The sequence below is a fragment of the Eptesicus fuscus genome, chromosome 5 (genome assembly GCF_027574615.1).
Source record: "Eptesicus fuscus isolate TK198812 chromosome 5, DD_ASM_mEF_20220401, whole genome shotgun sequence".
Taxonomy (NCBI): domain Eukaryota; kingdom Metazoa; phylum Chordata; class Mammalia; order Chiroptera; family Vespertilionidae; genus Eptesicus; species Eptesicus fuscus.
The window spans coordinates 40,420,653-40,443,268 of record NC_072477.1 but is presented as its reverse complement, the minus strand read 5'-3'; the positions used below and the strand labels follow the sequence as shown (position 1 = coordinate 40,443,268).

The following is a 22,616-nucleotide window of genomic DNA, read 5'->3' as shown; positions in this document are numbered from 1 at the left end:
TATTTGTTCTCTTTTGATTTCTGATCAAGCATCTTGTGATTATTGCATTAAAAAAACTGAAGGATAACATACATCCTAAAGTGCACTAATCTTACCATGTACAGCTCGATTGGCTTTTTACGTTTGTGTATGCCCATGTAACTAATGTTCAGATTAAGACATAGACTATAACGGGTACTTAGTAAGGTTCCCGTGCGCACCTTTCCAGTTTATAATCCCCCAGAAGTAAACCAATATTCTGACTCATATACACATCCATTAGCTTTACTACAAAAATTTCCCCAAAGGAAACAAATGAAAACTCTGAAGGGCATTTTAATCGGAAACTACGGTAGTGTAAGTATAAAATGCCAATCAGTTGGCGCCAAATCCTGACGCATTGCTTTGAAAGCCTTCCTCTCCGAAGCCCCGCCCACTTTCTACACCACGCCCCCTGTTCTTTTTTTCCTGCCCAGCAACACTGGGCACACCAGACGGTGAGCAGAGACCGCCTTTCTGTCATGCGCACTAGGGCCAGGCGCGCTTCCCTCCTCGCCACAAGGCGTCCTCCCGCACACTGAGGGTCCGCTAGGCACGCGTGCGTCCTGCCGCGCGGTCTTGCGCATGAGCAGATCGGCCCGCGAGGGCGGAAGTGAGGAGCTAGTGCGCGGAGGTGGGGCCGCCGCGCTTGCCGTGGGGTGGGCGAGCGACCGCCATGGCGACCCCCGCGAGTCCCCTAGTTCCCGTGGCAGTCCTGATGCTGTTGCTTTGTGGGGCTCCCTGGACCCACGGGCGGCGGAGCGACGTGCGCGTCATCACGGACGAGAACTGGAGAGACTTGCTGGAAGGAGAGTGGATGATAGAATTGTGAGCGCGGGTGGCTGTCCCGGGGCCCCCTCGGTGGGCTGGGCGGGCTGGGGTCCTAGGTCCCAGTCTGGGCACCCGACTTCACCCCAACCCCTCCTGCGGGGCCCAGGTTCCTGGGGGCTGTCACTGCAGACAGCGGAGCCCGCGCCGCGACTCCTCTGCGGGCGCCGGCCCGGTCCCACCCCCTCGCTGCTTCCCGGCGAAGGTTCAGTTTCTGCCTGACGCGCGCACTCCAGTCTCGGGTCCCGGGCTGCGGTGCGCCTACGAGATTGCGTTTCGTTTCTCTTAACTTGAATTCTTGGCTTTAGGGGTGCGGTGGTTGGCGTGACTAGTTCCGTTACAGTTATTTATTTTAGAGTGATGTTTCACAGACGGACTCAGATTTATTTCCACCCGATTTCACAAAAGAGGAATCTGAGCAGAACCTCGCTTCTCCTTTTGTTTAATTGTCCTTAAAAGGTAGTCCATTTATAGTGTAGGGATTGGGGACTTTTTGTTTTGCATATTATTTTATGGATTAGGTATATATATATTTTTACAATGCCACGTACATTCAAGTTGGGTTAATTTTTTAAAATCTTCGTTCCCTTGATCATTTTTTCCTTTCATTGCTTTTCTCTTTCTACACCTCTCATTTCTTTTTTTGCGTGTGTGTGTGTGTGTGTGTGTGTGTGTTCGCAGAGAACTGAATGTCCTGGGTTGTGACTCTTAATGCTCTCCAAGGGGTACTGCATTAAAGATAAAATTAATGTATGAGTGTGATTATAAACTCTGTTCGAAGAAAATCGCAAGTCTGTGGTGATTCCGTTATAATGAGGTGTCTTTTGCATCGGTAGAAAAGAACCCATCTGCCTTTGCTTTAATTTTTAAATTGGTGGTAGTGGTGGCATTATTACTGCTACTGATATTAGTTACATTAGTAAAAAACAAAAACAAAAAACCCGAAAACACCGTTATTGAGTGTTAACTGTGTACTAGACACTGCTAAGCACTTTACATACATTATTACATTTGATTCTCTCCAAATTCTATAAAATAAGTATTATTGCCCACGCTTTACAGATGAGAGGCAGATACCTAAAGACCTAGTGAACCTGTCCAGGTACTGCTATGCTGCCTCCTCTGTTTCCAGAGCCTGGCGCCGGGTAGGCTTGCAGCAATGCTGTTAGAACCCCTCCCTTCTTTACCGAGGTTTCAGGGAGTGTTTTCCTGTATGGTTGGGTTGCCAGTTTAGGACGCAGGTGGAAGTGGACATCATTAAGGGAAAACCCATAGTGCCAAGTCAGTAATTCCAGTCAAAAATCAAATGTTCATTTATAGGGAGGGTAAGACAGGGGGAAATGTTTGTAGTATGAATAAAACCAGTAACGCAGTGAAATGAATTTTCAGGCACCATTGATGTTTCAGGGGAGAGGAACTATATAGCACGTTACAATGTTTAGTTTTTATTAGGAACTTGTTTTAGATTGCGTTCATGAAGTATTGTACCATAAATAATGTGTTAAACAATAGTGATTATGAATTTATAGGCAAAATACAGTCAAGCATGACTGGAGGAAATTTTTAGAAACTCAATTTGATCCAGCTGTATAAATACATCAGACAAAAGTGAAGTATAGATGATTTGAATTAGAGCTTCTATGTGAAATTAAGAGTATATGATAGTAATTTTTTTTCTCAAGCTTACTGGTTTTGAGGCTGAGTCTTTAAAAAGCACTTAAAAAATAAAAGGGACTTGGTAAAGGGTTCTCATTAGTAGTACTAATGCTAATTATTACAAGTCAGTTATCTATATTAAATCCATCCTGATCAGAAGTTTTGTTACAGAGATATTTTCATTGTAATACTGTTGTTATGAATTTTGGCTTTTATTTTTGGTACTAGTCTTATTCCACAATGCTGTTACTTTTAGGGGATTTATTTTTAATAAAGTCAGGTATTATATATAATGGAGTGCAGAAACTACTTTTGTGTTTAACAGGTAAAACGTGAGGCAAATTATAAGAGAATACTAGTATACAATAAAGTGGAAAAAATCAAATATTAGGGAAAAATCAGAACCTTGAAAATGCTGAATACTCAAGGAGTAATTTAAATCCTAACATGGCCCTAGCTGATTTTACTCAGTGGATAGAGCATTGGCTTGCAGACCGAAGGGTCCGGGGTTCGATTCTGGTCAACGACACGTACCTTGGTTGCAGGTTCCTCCCCAGCCTGGGCCCTGGTCAGGGCTTGTGCAGGGGGCAACCAATTGATGTGTTTCTCTCACATCCATGTTTCTCTCTGTCTTACCCTCTCCCACTCTCTCTAAAAATCAATGGAAAAATATCCTTGGGTTAGGTTAAGTTAAAAAAAATCCTAACATGCTTGGTCATAGGTTTGGAAACGAGATCTTAAAAACAGGCTGGCCTGTCTAATGTTTGTGTCTATGGCTTACATTTTGAGGTACCATTTATATCAAAATGCAGATTTTTTGGCTTCTTTTATATAAGGTAAGATAGCTTGCCACATTGGGCCAGCAATTCTTGTGGCAGTCATCCTGAGTGGTGGTTTCCTGCTTCAGGTGGGATGCAAGTTCCTTATTCACCACAGTCCTGGGTGCTTCCTGTTTTTCTCATACTGGCACCTTGCATTTGACACTCCTTGAGTGTAAAATTATTAAAACTAGTGAACTCCAAATTTGGCTTTGAGCTTTATGGTGGCCACATTTTAATGGAGAAATCCAAAGGTTGTGTGTTTTTTGTTTTTGTTTTTTTTTATTCTCACCCGAGGATATTTTTTCATTAATTTTTTAGAGAGAGTGGAAGGGAGAGGGAGACAAACATCTATGGGTGTGAGAGAGACACATAGATTGCCTCCCACATGCACCCCAACGAGGGCAGGGGATGGCACCTGCAACTGAGGTACATGCCCTAGATCAGAATCAAACCCAGGACCCTTCAGTCCTGAGGCCAATGCTCTATCCAGCTCTATCCACTGGGCCAAACCGGCTAGGGCCAGAGGTTTTTTAAAAGGAGATGTTTGCATGTGAAAAGTCCTATTATCTTAATTTAGTCTCAGAATTACTTTTATGTGATTAGCATCATCAATTCATAGTTCTTGATTGCCCAGGTGTTAGGTCTACATTTAAAACTTTTTCATTTTCACAAAAGTAATCTCTTTATTATCTTACTTTTAGTATAAAATATTCTTCATAAATTACACATTCTATAATTTTTATTCCATTATGGTTGTATTGGAATGTTTGTTAATTTTTTATTTTAAAATTTTTTCTCAGTTTTGCTCCATGGTGTCCTGCTTGTCAAAATCTTCAACCAGAATGGGAAAGTTTTGCTGAATGGGGAGAAGATCTTGAGATTAATGTTGCAAAAGTAGATGTTACTGAGCAGCCAGGTACTGTAAGTCTGTGGGTAGTTTTGTTTCTTTGCATGTTGGGCTGATATGTTTATTCTGTTTTCCACATCACATGGTCTTAACTCTACCTTTCGTTAGGTTTTGAAAACATAACTGTCTGCAGTTAGTTAAGCCGACCCACTCACTCCCTGATGGGGGCTTAGTGTGCAGTGGCTGCAAAAAGCAGATTCCCTAGTTGTGTATGCAGCTCATTCCTTTTATGTTTTATTCTAAGGGACCTTGGAGACATCTTCCCCACATAACTGATTCTGATCCTTTTTTGCTTTGTAACCCAGGTCCCAGACTAGAATGTAAGATGCCTTTAAGACGTCCTAGAACACTGTGGTCTAGGTGGACATTGGCCAAGCCACCATTTTCATCCATAGCAAGCTTTGGAATAAGGAGCATGAGGTTCTTTGTAGAGTCAAGGTCATATTTCTTGACAAGTCTGAATCTGTAATTGTGTTCTAAATTTAATACCTGTTATTTGAAGACATGGGCTCTTAATTGTAAAGCCTGCATGGTTGTGGGGTCAGGTACACTCCTGACTTGGCCCTCTGGACAAATGGTAGGTCCTGCCCTTAGGGATGCCCCTTTCTTAGTCCAGTCTCATCTTACCTATTCTTGGTCATGGTATACCTGGGTTCTTGACTCTGCTCCTATTCCATCTGTATAATAAAAGCCTAAGCAACCATTATGGTGGACAACCAGAACCATCGGTCGCTATATTGTGCACTGACCACCAGGGGGCAGACGCTCAATGCATGAGCTACCCCTGGTGGTCAGTGCACTCCCACAGTGGGAGCGCTGCTCAGCCAGAAGCTGGGCTCACAGCTGGTGAGTGCAGCGGAGGTGGCGGGAGCCTCTCCTGCCTCTGCAGCAGTGCTAAGAAGCAGTGAGCCAAGTGGTAAGGAACAGCGAGCAGGCGGGCGGTAAGGAGCAAGGGGTCCTGGACTGTGAGAGGGATATCCGCCTGCCGGCTTAGACCCACTCCCCATGGAAGCTGGAAGGCAGACATCCCCCAAGGGATTCCGGACTTCGAGAGGGCACAGGCTAGGCTGAGGGACCACCCCCTCTAGTGCACAAATTTCGTGCACCAGGCCTCTAGTATGGTAATAATAGCTAATATTGAGCACTTGCCCACTAGAGTTATTACTTCAAATGTTTTGCATATATTATGTAATCCTTACACAACCTTGTGAGATAGGTAACATTCCACTTTATAGAAAAGAGAACTGAGGCATTGGGAGATTAATTTTCTGTTATATTAATGTTAATGCTTGATTAGTAATGTTAGGTACTATTATTATTATTGCCCATCTTATGATTCATAATGTTTTCCATTTTTAACAACGACTTAAACTCAGCCTGTGTTTTCTGAATGTCAAATGCAATTTGATTTGACTTTAGACCTTTATAATATAAACCAGCGGTTGCCAACATTTTAGACCTCGTGGACAACCAGTTGTCTGTGGACCACCAGTTGGCAACCACATCCAAAGGTTTTCTTAAACCAGTGGTCACCAATCTTTCGGACCTCATGGATCACCAGTGGTCCGCAGAACACCAGTTGGCAACCGCTGATATAGACTACTAGAGGCCCGGTGCACAAAATTTGTGCTGGGGGGAGGGTGTCCCTCAGCCTGGCCTGCACCCTCTCCAATCCGGGACCCCTCAGGGGATGTCCAACTGACTGGCAGTCAGACATCCCTCTCATAATCCAGGACCACTGGCTCCTAACCACTCACCAGCCTGCCTGTCTAATGCCCCCAACTGCCCTCCCCTGCCGGCCTGGTTGCCCCCAACTGCCCTCCCCTGCCGGCCTGGTCGCCCCCAACTGCTCTCTCCTGCCGGCCAATTTGCCCCCAACTGCCCTCCCCTCCTGGCCTGGTCGCCCCCAATGGCCCTCCCCTGCAGGCCTGGTCGCCCCCAACGGCCCTCTCCTGCAGGCTTGGTCGCCCCCAACAGCCCTCCCCTGCTGGCCTGGTCGCCCCCAACTGTCCTGCCCTGCTGGCCTAGTCACTCCCAACAGCCCTCCCATGCAAGCCAGTTCACCCCCAACTGCCCTCCCCTGCCGGCCTGATCTCGCCCCCAGTTGCCCTCCCCTGCAGGCCTGGTCATCCCCAGCTGCCCTCCCCTGCCAGCCTCATCTTGCCCCCATCTGCCCTCCCCTGCTGGCCGGGTCACCCCCAACTGCCCTCCCTGCAGGCCTGGTTGCCCCAACTGCCCTCCCCTGCCAGCCTGATCTTGTCCCTAACTGCTTTCCCCTGCCGGCCTGATCGCCCCTAACTGCCTCTGCCTCTGCCTCAGCCCCCACCACCATGGCTTTTTCCAGAAGGAAGTTGGCCCCCAGCAGGCCCCGCCCCCTGGTCAGACTCCTGGACAACCTCCTGATTGAGGGGACAATTTGCATACTACACTTTTATTATATAGGATTGTTGGCTGTCCCATGACTCATCACTAGTAGTCTTATCAAACAGTGGTATAATTGATCAAGTGTTTATAAATTCACTTTTTAATTGATAATATGTAGTAGTTTTTTTAAGTTGCTATAGGTAAATGGGATTTTTTTATTGTTTATGTTATAAAACCCAACTACTTTCAGGTATAATTTAATATTTTTTCCTTATTAGTATTTAAATCAGAATCATCTTTTTTTAAATATATTTTATTGATTTTTTACAGAGAGGAAGGGAGAGGGATAGAGAGTCAGAAACATTGATGAGAGAGAAACATTGATCAGCTGCCTCCCGCACACCCCCAACTGGGGATGTGCCCGCAACCAAAGTACATGCCCTTGACCGGAATCGAACCTGGGACCCTTCAGTCCGCAGGCCGACGCTCTATCCACTGAGTCAAACCAGTCAGGGCCAGAATCATCTTTTAAGTAGCTAGTGAATAGCCCATATAAAACCTACTTTGTGATCTTCCTTATATTTATTTCTAATCTTTATTATTTGCAGGCCTGAGTGGACGATTTATCATAACTGCTCTACCTACTGTTTATCAGTAAGTATTTAAAGATTTGGTAGTTATGGAGAAGGATGCATCAGTATAATCAGAATAGTAGGCCTCTGGCCTATATCATGTTTAAAGAGCATTATATTCATTAAGTATGTTAGAAGGCTTATTAACTGCTAGTGCCATCCTAGGTGCTGTTAGATAAATGAATGATATATATGAAACAGTCCCTGATCTCGGAGATTTGTAATTGTTTTCAAAAGTGATGTTCACATGAAATGGTTTGCTGCGCTTCAGCATAGTTAAGTGTTTTTGAGCTCAGAGTTGTGGTAGGTCCTTGAAGGAAGTGTGGTAAGGGAAAAATCACTGGGCTGGAATGGTTAATGGAGATTATGGAGTTGAAATGCAACCTTGGAGGTAGCACAGAGTAAGTAAGCATTCTATCCTGAGGGTAATCTAATAAGTATTTATAAATAGGAATGTGATATGTTAAAAAATTAGCTAGAGCATGCTATAGCTCAACCTTGGAGAAATAGTTGGGAGTTAAGTCAGAATGAATAAGATTATGTTGTCTTCAGTATCAGGTCTTTTAGTTTGACTTTATCATCTAAGTGGGGATAAGAAATCTCAAATCTGTGTACCTGCCCTGTACCTTAATACTCATCTAACTGGTGGGTTGAATGCCAGGAGGTACCACTCTCCTCATTTAAAGTTATGAAAATAAGTTGGCAGTTCTTTGTGTGTCTATATTTTGCTTTTCTTTGTTGTCTTTCCATGTTTATATCTGTTTACCTGTACCTTTTTTATTCTTCCCTACTCCCTTTGTTTCTTTAAATGTCTATTCTTTCTATAAGTGCTTCTTTTCCTTTTCAATCAGTACGTTTCTCTACAGGCCCCTTACATGGCTATAAATCAGACTTCCCCTTTTCTTTTTACTTTTCAACACCCCTTGAACATACCTGGAATTTCCTGCCCATTTTTTTTAAATCATGTTTATTGTGCCCATTCCCCTAATTTCTGCCTTTTCAAATCTTACTTGTCCTTCAAAAACATCTCAAATGCCATTTTTCCCCACAAAAATTTTGTTTTTTGGCTTACTTGTGGTATTTAACTCTGGATGGATAAAGGATCCTTTAACCCTACTGTAGGTAATAGGGAACTATTGAAAGTTGTTGAATTTAAGTGATAAAAATAAAAGTGTTAATAAGTAGGATTAGACTAACAGTATTATTTAAGGTAGTTTAGGAATGGTGGGAGTAGGGGAAGGTACTATGACTCTATGACAGGAACATACATTGGGATTGGGAAGAACCAGGTAGATGTTAGGAAGAACACACAGCAGACTGTAAAATAGAATCACTGAAATAGGACGAAGGGAAACACTTAGCCAGATGCCTCCAGTGATTTAAGGCATGCTGCCTGAGATTATGTGATTATGACTGAAAGTACCAGAAAATTGCCTTAAATGCTTAACTTATAGCTTAACAATAACTGACAATAAGTATCAAACACTTTCTAACAACTTTTCATGTAATATGTGCATTATACATAAGGCTTAAAAGTCATTTTCTGAGATTTCTCTACTTTGTATCCAATAATGACTTATTTTTCATAATTTTATTATTTGGAAGAATAATAGTAACAGTCTTAAGGCTTATGATTGTATAAAAATATAACCTTATTGTTTAATTAAATTTTGGGCTAAGATATTGTGAGTTGATAAATAATGTAATTTGCTATTTGTGCATTGCTAATGACTTTGAATATTAGGATTAATTGTATAGTGAGATTAAAGAAATAGCAAAACAAATAAAAAGTTTATTTATTTGGTGCTGGTTAATATTTAATTCTGATCCTCTTCAGTTGTAAAGATGGTGAATTTAGGCGCTATCAGGGCCCAAGGACTAAAAAGGATTTCATAAACTTTATAAGTGAAAAGGAGTGGAAGAGTATTGAACCTGTTTCATCATGGTTTGGTCCAGGCTCTATTCTGTAAGTATGAGGGATTTTTCTCTTATTTACTTCAGTTTTAATTAGAACAGAGAATTATATTTCATGTAAATAAGACATACTTGGACTTCTTATGTGATATTTTTTATTTGACTTTAAGTTAAACAGATCCTTTGATTCTTATCAAGTTAGGAGACATTTTATAGAATTAAGTTGAAAGCCTTTTCAGGAATGTTTTAACTCTGTATATATGGTCATTTGTATCATCAAAAGCTAAGTAATCCTAAGAGCGTGAACAACGTAATGGGTAAAGCTATCATTTGAGCTTAATATTTGAATGAGAACTATACTTGTGCTAATCTTTAGATTTTAGTTCTTGATTTAATGTGATTGAATTATTCCACTTGTCTGATAACTTTTTGTTTGAATAGATGGATGAACAATAACCTTAATATCATGACTAATCACTGAGCTTTACATATAACTAGAGGGTAGCAACTTGTTGTGGAGCAGTAAGCATTGGAAATAGCATGCATATTTCATTCTAGTCATTGGGGTGCAATGCCTTATGGTTCATTTGAGAGACTTCCAGGAATATTGAGTTTTGTTGAGGTCACCATGGACTGACTTATCCTAGTGCAGTGATGGCGAACCTATGACATGCGTGTCAGCACTGACACGCGTAGCCGCATGCCGAGGATGAAACATTTGCTGCTCCTGAGGATGAAACATTTGCGACTAGAGTCTTGGAGTTAGTTTTTTCCTCAAAGTGACACACTACCCGAGTTATGCTCAGTTTTTTGGCGAAGTTTGACACACCAAGCTCAAAAGGTTGCCCATCACTGTCCTAGTGTGACTAAGCTATCTCTTCCTTGTTATCTCATCACACATGCTGTTGGAATATGGGGCATTGGGGCACCAATGGTATAAGAGATAAAAAATGGATTCTGGATTCTGGGAGTGGGGGAAGGATCAGTCCCTAAACATTATTATGAAATAGAAGTTATCTTTTCCATCTTTCTCTTAAACCTCTCCTGTGAAAAATTTCTGAATTGATTTGTCAGAATTCCCACACTGAACCACCATGTCCAGTCCAATTAAGGAACCTAGTATTTGTGATAGAGTCTAATTAGTTCAAACTATAGTGAGGCTATACAGTGCTTTATGTTTCAATTCCTTGTTCCTCTTCCCATTTTGCATTTTAAACAAAAGCAACATGATTAAAGTACCTTTCTATGTTGAACTGAAAATGTAACTAATTTTATTATTATTTTTAAGAATAGTTTATTGATTTTTAGAGAGAGAGAAAGGGAGAGGGGGAGAGAGAAACATCAATGGAAGAGTGTAACATTGATTGGCTGCCTACTGGAGATTGAGCCCACAACTCGGGCATGTGCCCTGACTGGGAATTGAACCAGCAACCTTTTGGTGCAATGATGGTATCCAACCAACTGAGCTACACTGGCCAGGGTGATTTTTGTTTTTTTGAAATTTCATAAATGAGTCTTCTTACCCTTTTGGTATAAGAAGAAGGTTGCTTCTAAGTCTCTGTTGAATCCTCAGGGCAGCAGCCCATACCTTTTTTATTGGTAGACTGAATAAGGGGCACTCACAATGCGTGTCAGCTCAGCACGTTCACTTACCCAATGATTGGCAGTTGAATCAGGTCATCCTGCAGATAGGAACTTTGGCTTATGTATGAATTGGTTTATGTGTTGGTGGCAAACAGCTGGGAACCAATAAACCCTTATTTTTGGAGCATGCCTTTTTTTAACTGTCCATGTGGGTTTCATTATGTGAAAATAATCATTAGTTTTACTTATATGATGGTTTAGCATTTGTCTTCTATATAATTATTTTATATATCATTAAGCTATATCAAATTAATGCTATTGTCAGTTTTATTTAATGTTAATATGGAAGGGGGGTAATTCTCAGGTGGGGAGGATCCATCCACTCAGTTAGTGGCCCTAGTTCTTCCTTCAGACTCTGCTCATGAAGGGATTCTCTGCTTATTTGGAGCCATTTGCTTTTCAGTATGCCTAACTTTAACTGACTGATTCCATAGAGCTTGTAACCTGTTATTCAGAGTACATTGGAGAAGTCATCAGATGAAAGGTGAAAGATTAATGTCAAAGCAATGGGAGAAAATGAAAAAACAGTTATGAGAACATCACCTAGTGGCAACAATTTTCAGAAACTTAATTTTCATTAATAAGTCTTCTTATTACAGTCTTGAAATTAGTACTGTAGGACTAATCTTGATGAACACCGGCAATAAAATCTAGCCTGCTGGGAAATTAGAGTGAAAAATAGAAGGTATAGCCATATACACATATTGTACTTCAAAGACATATATCTTATCCAGTTTTTTAATCATCTTGCTTTTATTTTAGGATGAGTAGTATGTCAGCACTCTTTCAGCTATCTATGTGGATCAGGGTATGAGCTAAAATTTTATTTCTACATTAAACATTTTTGACATATGCTTTTTAAATGACCAGGTTTTTAGGTTATTTTTTTCTTTTAATTTTAGACTTGCCATAACTATTTTATTGAGGACCTTGGATTACCGGTATGGGGATCATATACAGTTTTTGCCTTAGCAACTCTGCTTTCAGGACTATTATTAGGACTTGTAAGTACTTTATTTTTAGAGTACTGGGAAGAAAAATATTGTAAAATTTGATAATTTTATATAGTTGTACTAGCTTTTTCATATGTTATATATTTGGATTTCTTATGTTTGTTTTTGCAGTGTATGATATTTTTGGCAGATTGCCTTTGTCCTTCAAGAAGACACAGACCACAGCCATACCCTTCCAGTAAGAATATTTTTATTTTGTTTTATTATTTTATTACTTGCTTATTTATTCATTTAAAATTTTTCTTTTTTATTACAGTTGACAAATAGGCTACATGATTTGAGTTGTTTTCCAGTATGTGTGTTTGGCTTAGATTTTGAGTTGCTAGGGAAATACCCAACTCAGTCGAGCTTTAAGCAAAATAGGAACTTATTGGTTTATGTAGCAAGGAAATCTGAGGGCAGAGTTGATTGGATCCTAAGGCTCAGATGTTAGCATGTTATGTTTCTGAATTGCTCAGTTCTCCTTGTCTTTGTTTGCTCCATTTTTGGCTCTTTTCAGCTCTTAGCATAAAATGATGGTAACTCACAATCGCAGAAAAAGAAGGAAATACACCTTTCCCCTACCCCCCATCTTCTGGAAAATCCTGGTGCACTCCATTTGTGTAAAGGGCTCACTTGCAATAGTCACTGTAAACCAGGGCTTTTCAACCTTGATACTATTGATCTTTTAGACTGCATAATTTTTAATTATGACGGACTGTCTTTTGTATGCTGTTGGATATTTAGCATCCTGTTGGTCTCCAGTAGCACCACCTCTCAATTGTGACAATCAAAAATATCTCCAGACATTGCCACATGTTTCTTGAGGGGCAAAATCACCCCTGGTGGAGAACCACTGCTGTAAACTGTAGTGCTCACTATAACTACAAGAGATGTGGTATAAGGAAGAGGCTATTGACCAAACAGAAAGAGGGATACCAGACAAAAGAACAGATTGTCCACTATGTGGTAATTTCTCCCCATAGTTTTCTGATTTATGCTCTGTTCCTGTATTTTCCCCCCTCCATTCTGGATTGATTGCTTAGGATTAGGGGTTATCTAGGAACGCTGAAGAGAGTTAAAGCTCATTGGCCCAATTCTGTGTTTTGATGTCAGTTTAACATGGTGTATTCTAAGTTTTAGTTAACTAGCAACTGGCCTTATTAAAAAAAGTAAAAAGAGTATATGTATATATATTTAAAAATTAGCACATTTTATTGTTTATAATTATCTGAATATATAAAAGCCTAATATGCAAAGTGTCCTCTTGGGAGTTTGACCGGGAGTTCGATTGCTCGCTATGATGTGCACTGACCACCAGGGGGTGGTGCAGAATGAAGGCAGGCCCCGGCCGGCAGCCAACAGCCACTAGGGACCCTACCCATGCACAAATTTCATGCACTGGGCCTCTAGTACCTTAATAAAAGTACATGTGGTATAGAGGATCACATTTATGAAACCACTTGAAAAAACATGGGTAGGAATATAACCTTCAACTGTAAATGTTTGATTGCTGTTCACTTGAGAACTGAAACAAGGATAGTGCTGAAGTTTGTTTCAGTATACTTATTACTTAAAAGATTTAATAGCAAGTTAATATAAGATAGTTATATTTAATAAGTATGTTTTCTTAAAATATCCATATTTACAGCGTTAATTCTGATTCATTAATTTCAATTTATAAATAGGTAATAGTAATGAACTTGGTAACTAAAATGGATCTTGCAAACCAAATTTTATTTTTATGCTATCTCTTATTCTTGAAGATAACTTTTTTTTTTTTTTTTGAAATCCAAACTTATGATTGATAAATAAATGCCAAAGCAGTTTATGGTATATGAATTATGTCTTGATTTTACACTAATGTAAATCTAATATATCAACAAAAAACATTTTGTGGTCTTTATCTTTAAGAAAAATTATTACCAGAATCTTCTCAACCTTTGAGAAAAGTGGAGGAGGAACACGAGGCCGATGATGAAGATGTTTCAGAAGAAGAAGCTGAAAGGAAAGAAGGAACAAACAAAGACTTTTCACAGAGTGCCATAAGACAACGCTCTGTGGGTCCTTCATTGGCCACAGATAAATCCTAGTTAGTTTTTATGAATATCAATATGATTTGGACAAAAACAGATTAATCATTTCTTTTGGTTTGAAGTGAACTGTGACTTTGTACACTGAAGGACTCAGTCTATATTGTCATTAGATTGAAAGGTCTGCCTTCAGAAAATAAAAGATAGCACTATGTAAAAAGTTTGAAATAGGATATAACAATAGTATGGTGGTTTAAACAGTTTTTTAATATTTTGAAGAATCTGGTGCCAAGCAATAAGATTTGTGTATGTTTAATAATAACTTTTTTCATAATAAAATTTTTCTGAGTTGAAAACTTACACTTTCCAAGTATTGCATTATTGAGGTATTTAAGGAGATTACAGAAAAAATTTCTCATTTTATAAAATTTTTCTCAGTTTCACTTTGTGAAAAACACACCATATTTCCCATAAGTGGGAACTTGGCCCACTATCTCAAAAAATAGTATTTCACTGACAACTCTGGTCCTTTTAGATACAATTCAAAATTTCCTTATATTTTTAGATTGCACAACTAATAAAAACTACCTTAATTATAGTTTTTTACACATAGATATGCTACTGATTTAGGAAGTTTTCATAAGTCCATGGTGTTGTCTTGATTCCTATAAGGCCGGCTGCTATTTTTGTTCCTGTGGTCAGTGTGCTTTTCTTACCATGGGTTACATTTTCCATTTTCCAAACTGGATAGTATCCTGGAAATATTTTTCATGTTTTAGTAAATAGTATTTTATTTTGTTGTTGCAAACAAGTTTACTGAGGGCTGTTTAAAATTGAAGAGTTGGCCCGGCCACTGTGGCTCAGTGGTTGAGCATTGACTTATGAACCAGGAGGTCATGGTTTGATTCCCGGTCAGGGCACATTCCTGAGTTGCATGTTCGATCCCCAGTGCGGGCATGCAGGAAGCAGCCAATCGATTCTTTCTCATCATTGATGTTTCTATCGCTTTCTCCCTCTCTGAAATCAATAAAAATATATTTTTTAAAAATTGAGGAGCTGCCTACTGATACAACATTTTGGCCACTCATTAGATTTTTAAATCATTCTTATTGAACTTGGACTTGGACTTGTTTTTTTAATGTGAATGTGAACATTCCTGATTTTTATTTGATGTGGAAAAGCTATTTTATATTTTAAAAATTCACAGAAGCTTAATCTGATACAAAGTTAGCATTCTACTTAGGAAAAAGCATCTTTTATAGTGTTAGTTTTCAATATATATTTTTCCTCACATACAGAAAGTTCTTAATTGATTTTTCAAATTCATTGTATCGATGTTTTAAAATGTTTTTATGTGTTTGAGAAGACATACTTTGTATTCTATACTTTCTATTGTGTTATTTCATAGGTGGGAATCAGCAGGATGGGACATTTAATATATTTTTACTCTTTAAAGAGTTAGAACACAGCAAAAATGAGGTCAGTGTGGGGTGGCAATAGAAAACTGTAATGGCTTTGAGAAGGGGAAAAAACATAAGTATTCAGAATGAATCACCTGTCTATTATGTAATAGATGATTTCTGTAATGGCCCCTCTCATCTAGATTCTTCCTGTGTCGGTTCATTAGACTTAGTTTCATAATGTACAACAGTTATCTTTAAATGCCTCCCCTTTAGAATATTAAGTATTCTACCATTGAAGAGTTTGGATGTGTAGTAATTTTGTGATGCTTTAGAAAAATATTCTAAGCACAAAATAAACTTTTCTAACCCTTCACTAAAGCTAAAGATGTGTGATTTCTAGTTGCATATTTAGAAATGCTTAATTTGTACCTAACAGTGTTCAAATGAATAGTTGTGTCACTCTGTACTTGATGCATGTCATCATACACATCTTTTTCTGTTATCTGAACAAATGATAGAGGAAAGCAGTTCTCATTAATAAAGCATTCTATTTTCTATACATAAAATTATAAATTTCAAGTTTTTAAGTAATTAGAAAATATATATACAGAAAATTAAAAATAGGCTGACTAGGTAGAGACTTGATATTTCAGAAAATAGATCATCTTGCTGTTCTTAAGCACTGTCACTGTAAACATCTGCATAATCAATTTTCTGTTATATCAGAGGCTCACAGAAATGATGTGGGATCATTTTACCTTTAGCAGACCCTTTTTTCCATTATTGGTTCATTTATTATATATACTAGACATTCGTGCGGGGGGGGGGGGGTGCGCGGGGGCGGGGGGAAGGTCCTTCAGCATGGCCTGTGCCCTCTCGCAGTCTTGGACCCTAAGCCAGCAGGTGGACATCCCCTGAGGGGTCCTTAGCACTGCTGTGGAGGTGGGAGAGGCTCCCGCCACCACCGCTGCGCTTGCCATCCATGAGCCCAGCTTCTGGCTGAGCGGCACTCCCCTTGAGGGAGTGCACTGACCACCAGGGGCAGCTCCTGCGTTGAGTGTCTGCCCCCTGGTAGTCAGTGTGTGTGATAGCAACTGGTCGTTGAGCCTTTCAGTCGATTTGCATGTTAGGGTTTTTATTTATATAGGATAATAAATGGTTGACAATCTTACAGATGTCTCCCATTTCCTCCCCTTCTTCCTTCCGCCCAGCCCCTGTTCACCACCCTATTGTCCCTATCCATAGGCTATGCATATCTATCTATATATATAAAAGTCTGTATATATAAAAGCCTAAGTGACCATTACGACCGAATTACTGGTCGACCAGTCACTTTGACACACATTGACCACCAGGGGGCAGACGCTCAATCCAGGAGGTGCCCCCTGGTGGTCAGTGCGCTCCCACATTGGGAGCGCCATTCAGCCAGAAGCCGGCTCATGGCTGGCAAGTGCAGCTGCGGCGGCTGGAGCCTCTCCTGACTCCACTGCAGCACTACCGAACGGTGATGCCAGGCACAGTGGGCCGGAATGAGCACGAGTGGCGTGTCGCCTGGCCCCAGCTCGGGCTCCTCCCTGGCCTCCTGCTGCTTGGCACACTGCTACATCCCCCAAGGGGTCCCAGATTGTGAGAGGACCCTTCCCCCTGTGCACGAATCAGTGCACCGGGCCTCTAGTAAGTATATAAGTTCTTTGGTTTCTCTTTCCTATTCCCCCACCCCCACATTGAGGTATGTCAGTCAGTCTGTTACATGCTTCCATGATTGGGTCTTATTTTGTTGGTCAATTTGTTTTGTTCATTAGATTCCACAAATAAGTGAGGTCATGTGATATTTGTCTTTCTCAGATTGGCTTATTTCACTTAGCATAACAGTCTCTGGGTCCATCCATGCTTTTTTACAGATGCATAGTATTCCATCATGTAAATGTCCCACAGCTTTTTATCCATTTGTCTACTGGTGGATACTTGGGCTGTTGCCAAATTCATACTGCTTTCCATATTGGTTGCATTAATCTGCATTCCCACCAGCAGTGAACTAGTGTTCCTTTTTCTCCTCATCCTCGTCAGCACTTGTTGTTTGTTGATTTATTGGTGATCGCCATTCTGACCACTGTGAGGTAGTATCTCATTGTGGTTTTAATTTGCATTTCTTTGATGATTAGTGACTGGGCATTTTTTCATATGTCTCTTGATCATTTGTATGTTCTCTTTGGAGAAGTGTCTATTCGGGGCCTCTGCCCATTTTTTAATTGCATGGTTTGTCTTCCATTTGTTGAGTTGTATAAGTACTTTATGTATTTTGGAGATTAGCCTCTTATCAGATGTATCATTGGCAAATATGTTCTCCCATACATTGGGTTACCTTTTCATTTTGATGGTTTCTCTTACTGTGCAGAAGCTTTTTATTTTGATGTAGTCCCATTTATTTTTTCTTTTATTTCCCTTGCCCTAGGAGGTGTATTGGCAAAAATTGTGCTATGTGAAATATCTGAGATTTTTACTGCCTGTTTTCTTCTAGAATTTTTATGGTTTCCAGGCTTACATTTAAGTCTTTTATCCATTTTGAGTTTATTTTTGTGTATGGGGTAAGTTGGTGGTCTTGGTCTTTTATGGTTTCATATAGATTTTTGGAGAATTTGTTCTAGTTCTGTGAAGTATGCTGTTGGTATTTTAATAGGGATTGCATTGAATCTATAGATTGCTTTGGGTAGTATGGACATTTTAATGATGTTAATTCTTCCAATCCATGAGCAAGGTGCACGCTTCCATTTGTTTATATCTTTTTCTATTTCTTTTTTCAATGTCCTATTGTTATCCAAATACAGGTCTTTTACCTCCTTGATTAAGTTTATTCCTAGGTATCTTATTTTTTTTGTTGTTGAAATGGTAAATGGGATTGCTTTTTTAGTTTCTCTTTCTGAGAGTTGATTATTGGTGTATAAAAATGCCATTGATTTCTGGATGTTGATTTTGTATCCTGCTACCTTGCCGAATTCATTTTTTAAGTCTACTCCTTTCTTGGTGGAATCTCTCTATGTTCAATATCATGTCATCTGTAAATAATGACAGCATTACTTCCTCATTTTCAATTTGGATGCCTTTTATCTCTTCTTTTCTGATTGCTATGGCTAGGACTTCCAGTACTATGTTGAAAGTGGACATCAAGAGTGGTGAAAGTGGACATCCTTGTCTTGTTCCTGTTAAGGGAAACACTTAGTTTTTACCCATTGAGTTGGATATTGGCCGTAGGTTTGTCATATATGGCCTTTATTATATTGAGGTATGATCCCTCTATTCTCCCTTTACTGAGAGTTTTTGTCAAAAAAGGGTGCTGGATTCTGTTGAATGCTTTTTATCTATCTATTGATATGATCATGTGGTTTTTATCTTTCATTTTTGTTTATGTGATGTATCACATTTATTGACTTGCAAATATTGTACCAGCCTTGCATCCCCAGAATAAATCCCACTTGGTCATGATATATGATCTTCTTAATATGTTCCTGAATCCAATTTGCTAATATTTTGTTGAGGATTTTAGCATCTGTGTTCATCAGGGATAGTGGGCATTAATTCTCTTTCTTTGTAGTGTCTTTATCTGGTTTTGGAATTAGGATAATGCTGGCCTCATAGAAAGAGCTTGGACTTATTCCTTCCTCTTGGAATTTTTGGAATAGTTTGAGGAGTATAGGTATTAGTTCTTCTTTGAATGTTTGGTAAAATTCTCCTATAAATTCATGCAGTCCAGGACTTTTATTTGCTGCGAGTTTTTTAATTACTGCTTCAATTTCATCAGTTGTTCTTGGCTTGTTCAGGTTTTCTGCTTCTTTCTGAGTGAGTTTGGAAGGTGTACGTTTCTAGGAATTTGTCTATTTCGCCCAGGTTTTCCAGTTTGTTGGCATATAGTTGTTCATAGTATTTGCTTACAATCTTTTGTATTTCTGTGGTCTCTGTTGTTATATTGCCTCTTTCATTTCTGACTTTATTTATTTGGGTCCTCTCTCTGTATTTCTTGATGAGTCTGGCTAAGGGTTCATCAATCTTATTTATTTTTTCAAAGAACCAGCTCTTGGGTTTATTGATCTTTTGTACTGTATTTTAGTCTCTAGGTCATTTATTTCTATTCTGATCTTTATTATGTCCTTCCTTCTACTTCCTCTGGGCTTTTCTTACTGTTTTCTTTCTAATTCATTTAGTTGTATGGTTAACTAGTTTATTAGTGATTTTTCTTGTTTCTTGAGGAAGGCCTTTAATGCTATGAACTTCCCTCTCAGGATTGCTTTTCCTTGTGTCCCATAGATTTTGGATGGTTGTGTGTTCATTTTTATTTGTTTACAGGAAGTTTTTAATTTCTTGCTTGATCTCATTGGTAACCCATTGATTGTTTCATAGCATGCTATTTAGCCTCCATGTATTTGAGTGTTCTTTGAGGTTTGTTTTTTATTGTATTTGATTTCTAACTTCATGCCATTGTGATCCAAGAAGATGCTTGGTATGATATCAATCTTCTTGAATTTTTATAGACTTCTTTTGTGTCCTAACATGTGGTCTGTCTTTGAGAATGTTCCATGTGCACTTGAAAAGAATGTATATTCTGTTGCTTTGGGGCAGAATGTTCTGTAAATATCAGATCCATCTGAACTAGTGTGTCATTTAAGGCCTCTGTTTTGTTGTCGATTTTTTGTCTGGAAGATCTATCTAGTGACGTCAGTTGGTTGTTTAAGTCTCCTATTATGGCTGTATTGCTGTCAATCTCTCCCTTAAAGTCCATCAAGAGGTGTATTCTTTTAATATATTTGGGTGTCCCTTTATTGGGTGCATATATGTTTACAAGGGTTATATTTTCTTGTTCAATCATTCCCTTTAGTATTATGTACTGGCCTTCTTTGTCTCTTGTTGTGGCCTTTGTTTTGAAGTCTATTTTGTCAGATAGGAGTATTGCTACCCTAGCTATTTTTTTTTCTTTCAATTTGCATGGAATATTTTTTTCCATCTCTTCACTCTCAGTCTGTGTATATCTTTTGTTCTGTGGCAGGTCACTTACAGATAGCATATATATGGGTCATGTTTTCTTATCTATTCAATCACCCTATGTCTTTTCAATGGAGCATTTAATCCATTTACATTTATGATTATTATTTACTAGTAGCCCTGAGCACAAATCTGTGTGCCAGTAGCTTTCTGCGGGGCCTGGCCGCTCCGTGCCCGCTGCCCAGAGGCCCATCCGCACCCCTGCCTGGCCATGCTGTCGGCTCTCAGCGGCCGCCCCCCGGGACTGGAGGACTCCGGCGGGGCTGAGAGGACTGGGCGCCACCATCTTTGTGATGGAGAGATGGTTAATTTACATATTACCCTTTTATTAGATAGGATATTATTTATAGGTATTTATTGCCATTTTTATTTTCTTTATGCCTATGATCCTCTCTCTCTCCTTCTTCTTCTTAAAGCAGTCCCTTTAACATTTCTTGCATTGCTGGTTTAGTGGTAATGTACTCCTTTAACCTCTTTTTTGTCTAGAACGCTTTATATTTCACCTTCAATTTTAAATGATAGCCTTGCTGGATATAGTAGTCTTGGATTTAGGCCCTTGCTTTTCATTATTATTATTTTTTTAAATATATTTTATTGACTTTTTACAGAGAGGGAGAGGGACAGAGAGTTAGAAACATTGATGAGAGAGAAACATCGATCAGCTGCCTCCTGTACACCCCCCACTGGGGATGTGCCACAACCGAGGTACATGCCCCTGACCGGAATCGAACCTGAGACCTCTCAGTCCGCAGGCCGACGCTCTATCCACTGAGCCAAACCGGTTTCGGCGCTTTTCATTATTTTGAATACTTCATGCTGCTCCCTCCTGGCCTGAAGTGTTTCTATTGAGAAATCATCTGTCATTCTAATGGGAATTCCTTTGTAAGTAATTTTCTGTCTCTCTTGTTGCCTTTAAGATTTTTTCCTTGTTTGTAATGTTTACCATTTTAATTCTGTGTCTAGGTTCTCTTTGGGTTCATCTTGATTGGGACTCTCTGTGCCTCCTGAATATGTGTGACTTTTTCCTTCATCAGGTTGGGGAAATTTTCTGTCATTTCTTCAAACAGGGTCTCTGTTCATTGCTCACATTCTTCCCCTTCTGGTATTCCTATGATGCAGATGTTGTTACGTTTCATGTTGTCCTAGAATTCCCTTAAGCCATCTTCCTTCTTTTTAATTCATTTTTCTATTTGCTGCTCTAATTGGGTATTTATTTCTATCTTATCTTCCAAAATGCTGATTTGATCCTCTGCTTTATCCAATCTACTTTTACTTTCTTCCAGTGTGTTCTTGAAGTCAGATACATTATTCTTTATTTCTGTCTGATTCTTGTTCATGGTTTCTATTTTCTTTTTCATGCTGTTGTAGTTCCCACTGAGTTTCTTGTAATTTGTACTAAGACCCTTAAGCATCTTTATAACCATTACTTTGTACTCTATGTCTGATAGGTTGCTTGCCTCCATTTCATTTAGTTCTTTTTCTAAAGATTCCTTCTTTCATTTTAGAGTTTTTCTTTGTCTCCCCATTTTAGCTGCATTATTGTTTGTTTTTTAATCCTCACCCAAGGATATTTTTTCCATTGACTTTTAGAGTGGAAGGGAGAGGGAGAGACAGAAAGAAACACCGGTATGAGAGAGACACATCGATTGGTTGCCTTCCTCATGCCCCCTACCAGGGCCCATGCCCCTGACCAGGGATGGGAGCCTGCAGCTGAGGTATGTGCCCTTGACTAGAATTGAACCTGGGACCCTTCAGTCTGCAGGCTGACGCTCTATCCACTGAGCCAAACTGGCTAGGGCTGCATTATTGGTTTAAGGGAGCTCATCATGGCATGTTAGCTACAGATCACTTAGGAAAGAATAAGGTGCAGTACCAGCATACTGGAGAACTCTGCACTCTTCCCTCCTCTGGCTCCAAACACCCAATAGTCATTCAGCTCCATCTTATAAAATACGATCACTGGACAATGTAGTGTTCTACCACAAACTACCTAAATAATCAGAAAAACTGACAAAAATCTCAATGATGATTTCCATGTATATAATAATAGCTACCATCTACTGATTACCTACTGGAGTTATTCTAAGTTTCTGTAATAATTCATTTAGTCTCAACTACAATGTATGATAGGTAAGTTTTACACATCTTTCAGGCACACAGGCTCAGAGCTATAGCAGAAATTGGTACAATATGAATCCAGTTCTGATTTAAAATCTTGTGGGGTTTTTTTCAGTATGATACTGAACATTCAGCAATCTATATGTTAAATTAGAATGTAAATTTTAATACTTAAAATTTCAGTCATCAGAATATTGGAACAAATACTATTCAGAAATATCAGAAAATAATATTTGCAGTCATGTGATTTTGGGT

At 39.4% G+C, this 22,616-nt stretch overlaps 1 protein-coding gene and 1 non-coding gene across 2 annotated transcripts; both read left to right on the top strand.

Moving 5' to 3' along the window:
* The first annotated feature begins 582 nt into the window (after window positions 1–582).
* TMX1 (thioredoxin related transmembrane protein 1) lies at window positions 583–14,169 on the top strand. Its single transcript, XM_008139056.3, has 8 exons — window positions 583–846; window positions 4,124–4,239; window positions 7,203–7,248; window positions 9,064–9,192; window positions 11,547–11,592; window positions 11,687–11,788; window positions 11,909–11,975; window positions 13,691–14,169. Exons 1-8 carry the CDS (start codon window positions 695–697, stop codon window positions 13,867–13,869), a joined length of 837 nt encoding a protein of 278 aa, XP_008137278.2. The 5' UTR covers window positions 583–694; the 3' UTR covers window positions 13,870–14,169.
* Window positions 4,358–4,491, top strand: LOC114230710 (small nucleolar RNA SNORA70). The gene has a single exon (XR_003616672.2). It is a non-coding gene; the product is annotated as a small nucleolar RNA SNORA70 (small nucleolar RNA).
* Window positions 14,170–22,616: the final 8,447 nt, after the last annotated feature.

Coding starts and splice junctions, on each gene's coding strand:
- TMX1 (XM_008139056.3), top strand. CDS start 695: ATGGCGACCCCCGCGAGTCCCCTAGTTCCCGTGGCAGTCCTGATGCTG. Junction 4,240..7,202: donor AGATGTTACTGAGCAGCCAG/GTACTGTAAGTC, acceptor TATTATTTGCAG/GCCTGAGTGGACGATTTATC. Junction 9,193..11,546: donor TTTGGTCCAGGCTCTATTCT/GTAAGTATGAGG, acceptor CTTTTATTTTAG/GATGAGTAGTATGTCAGCAC.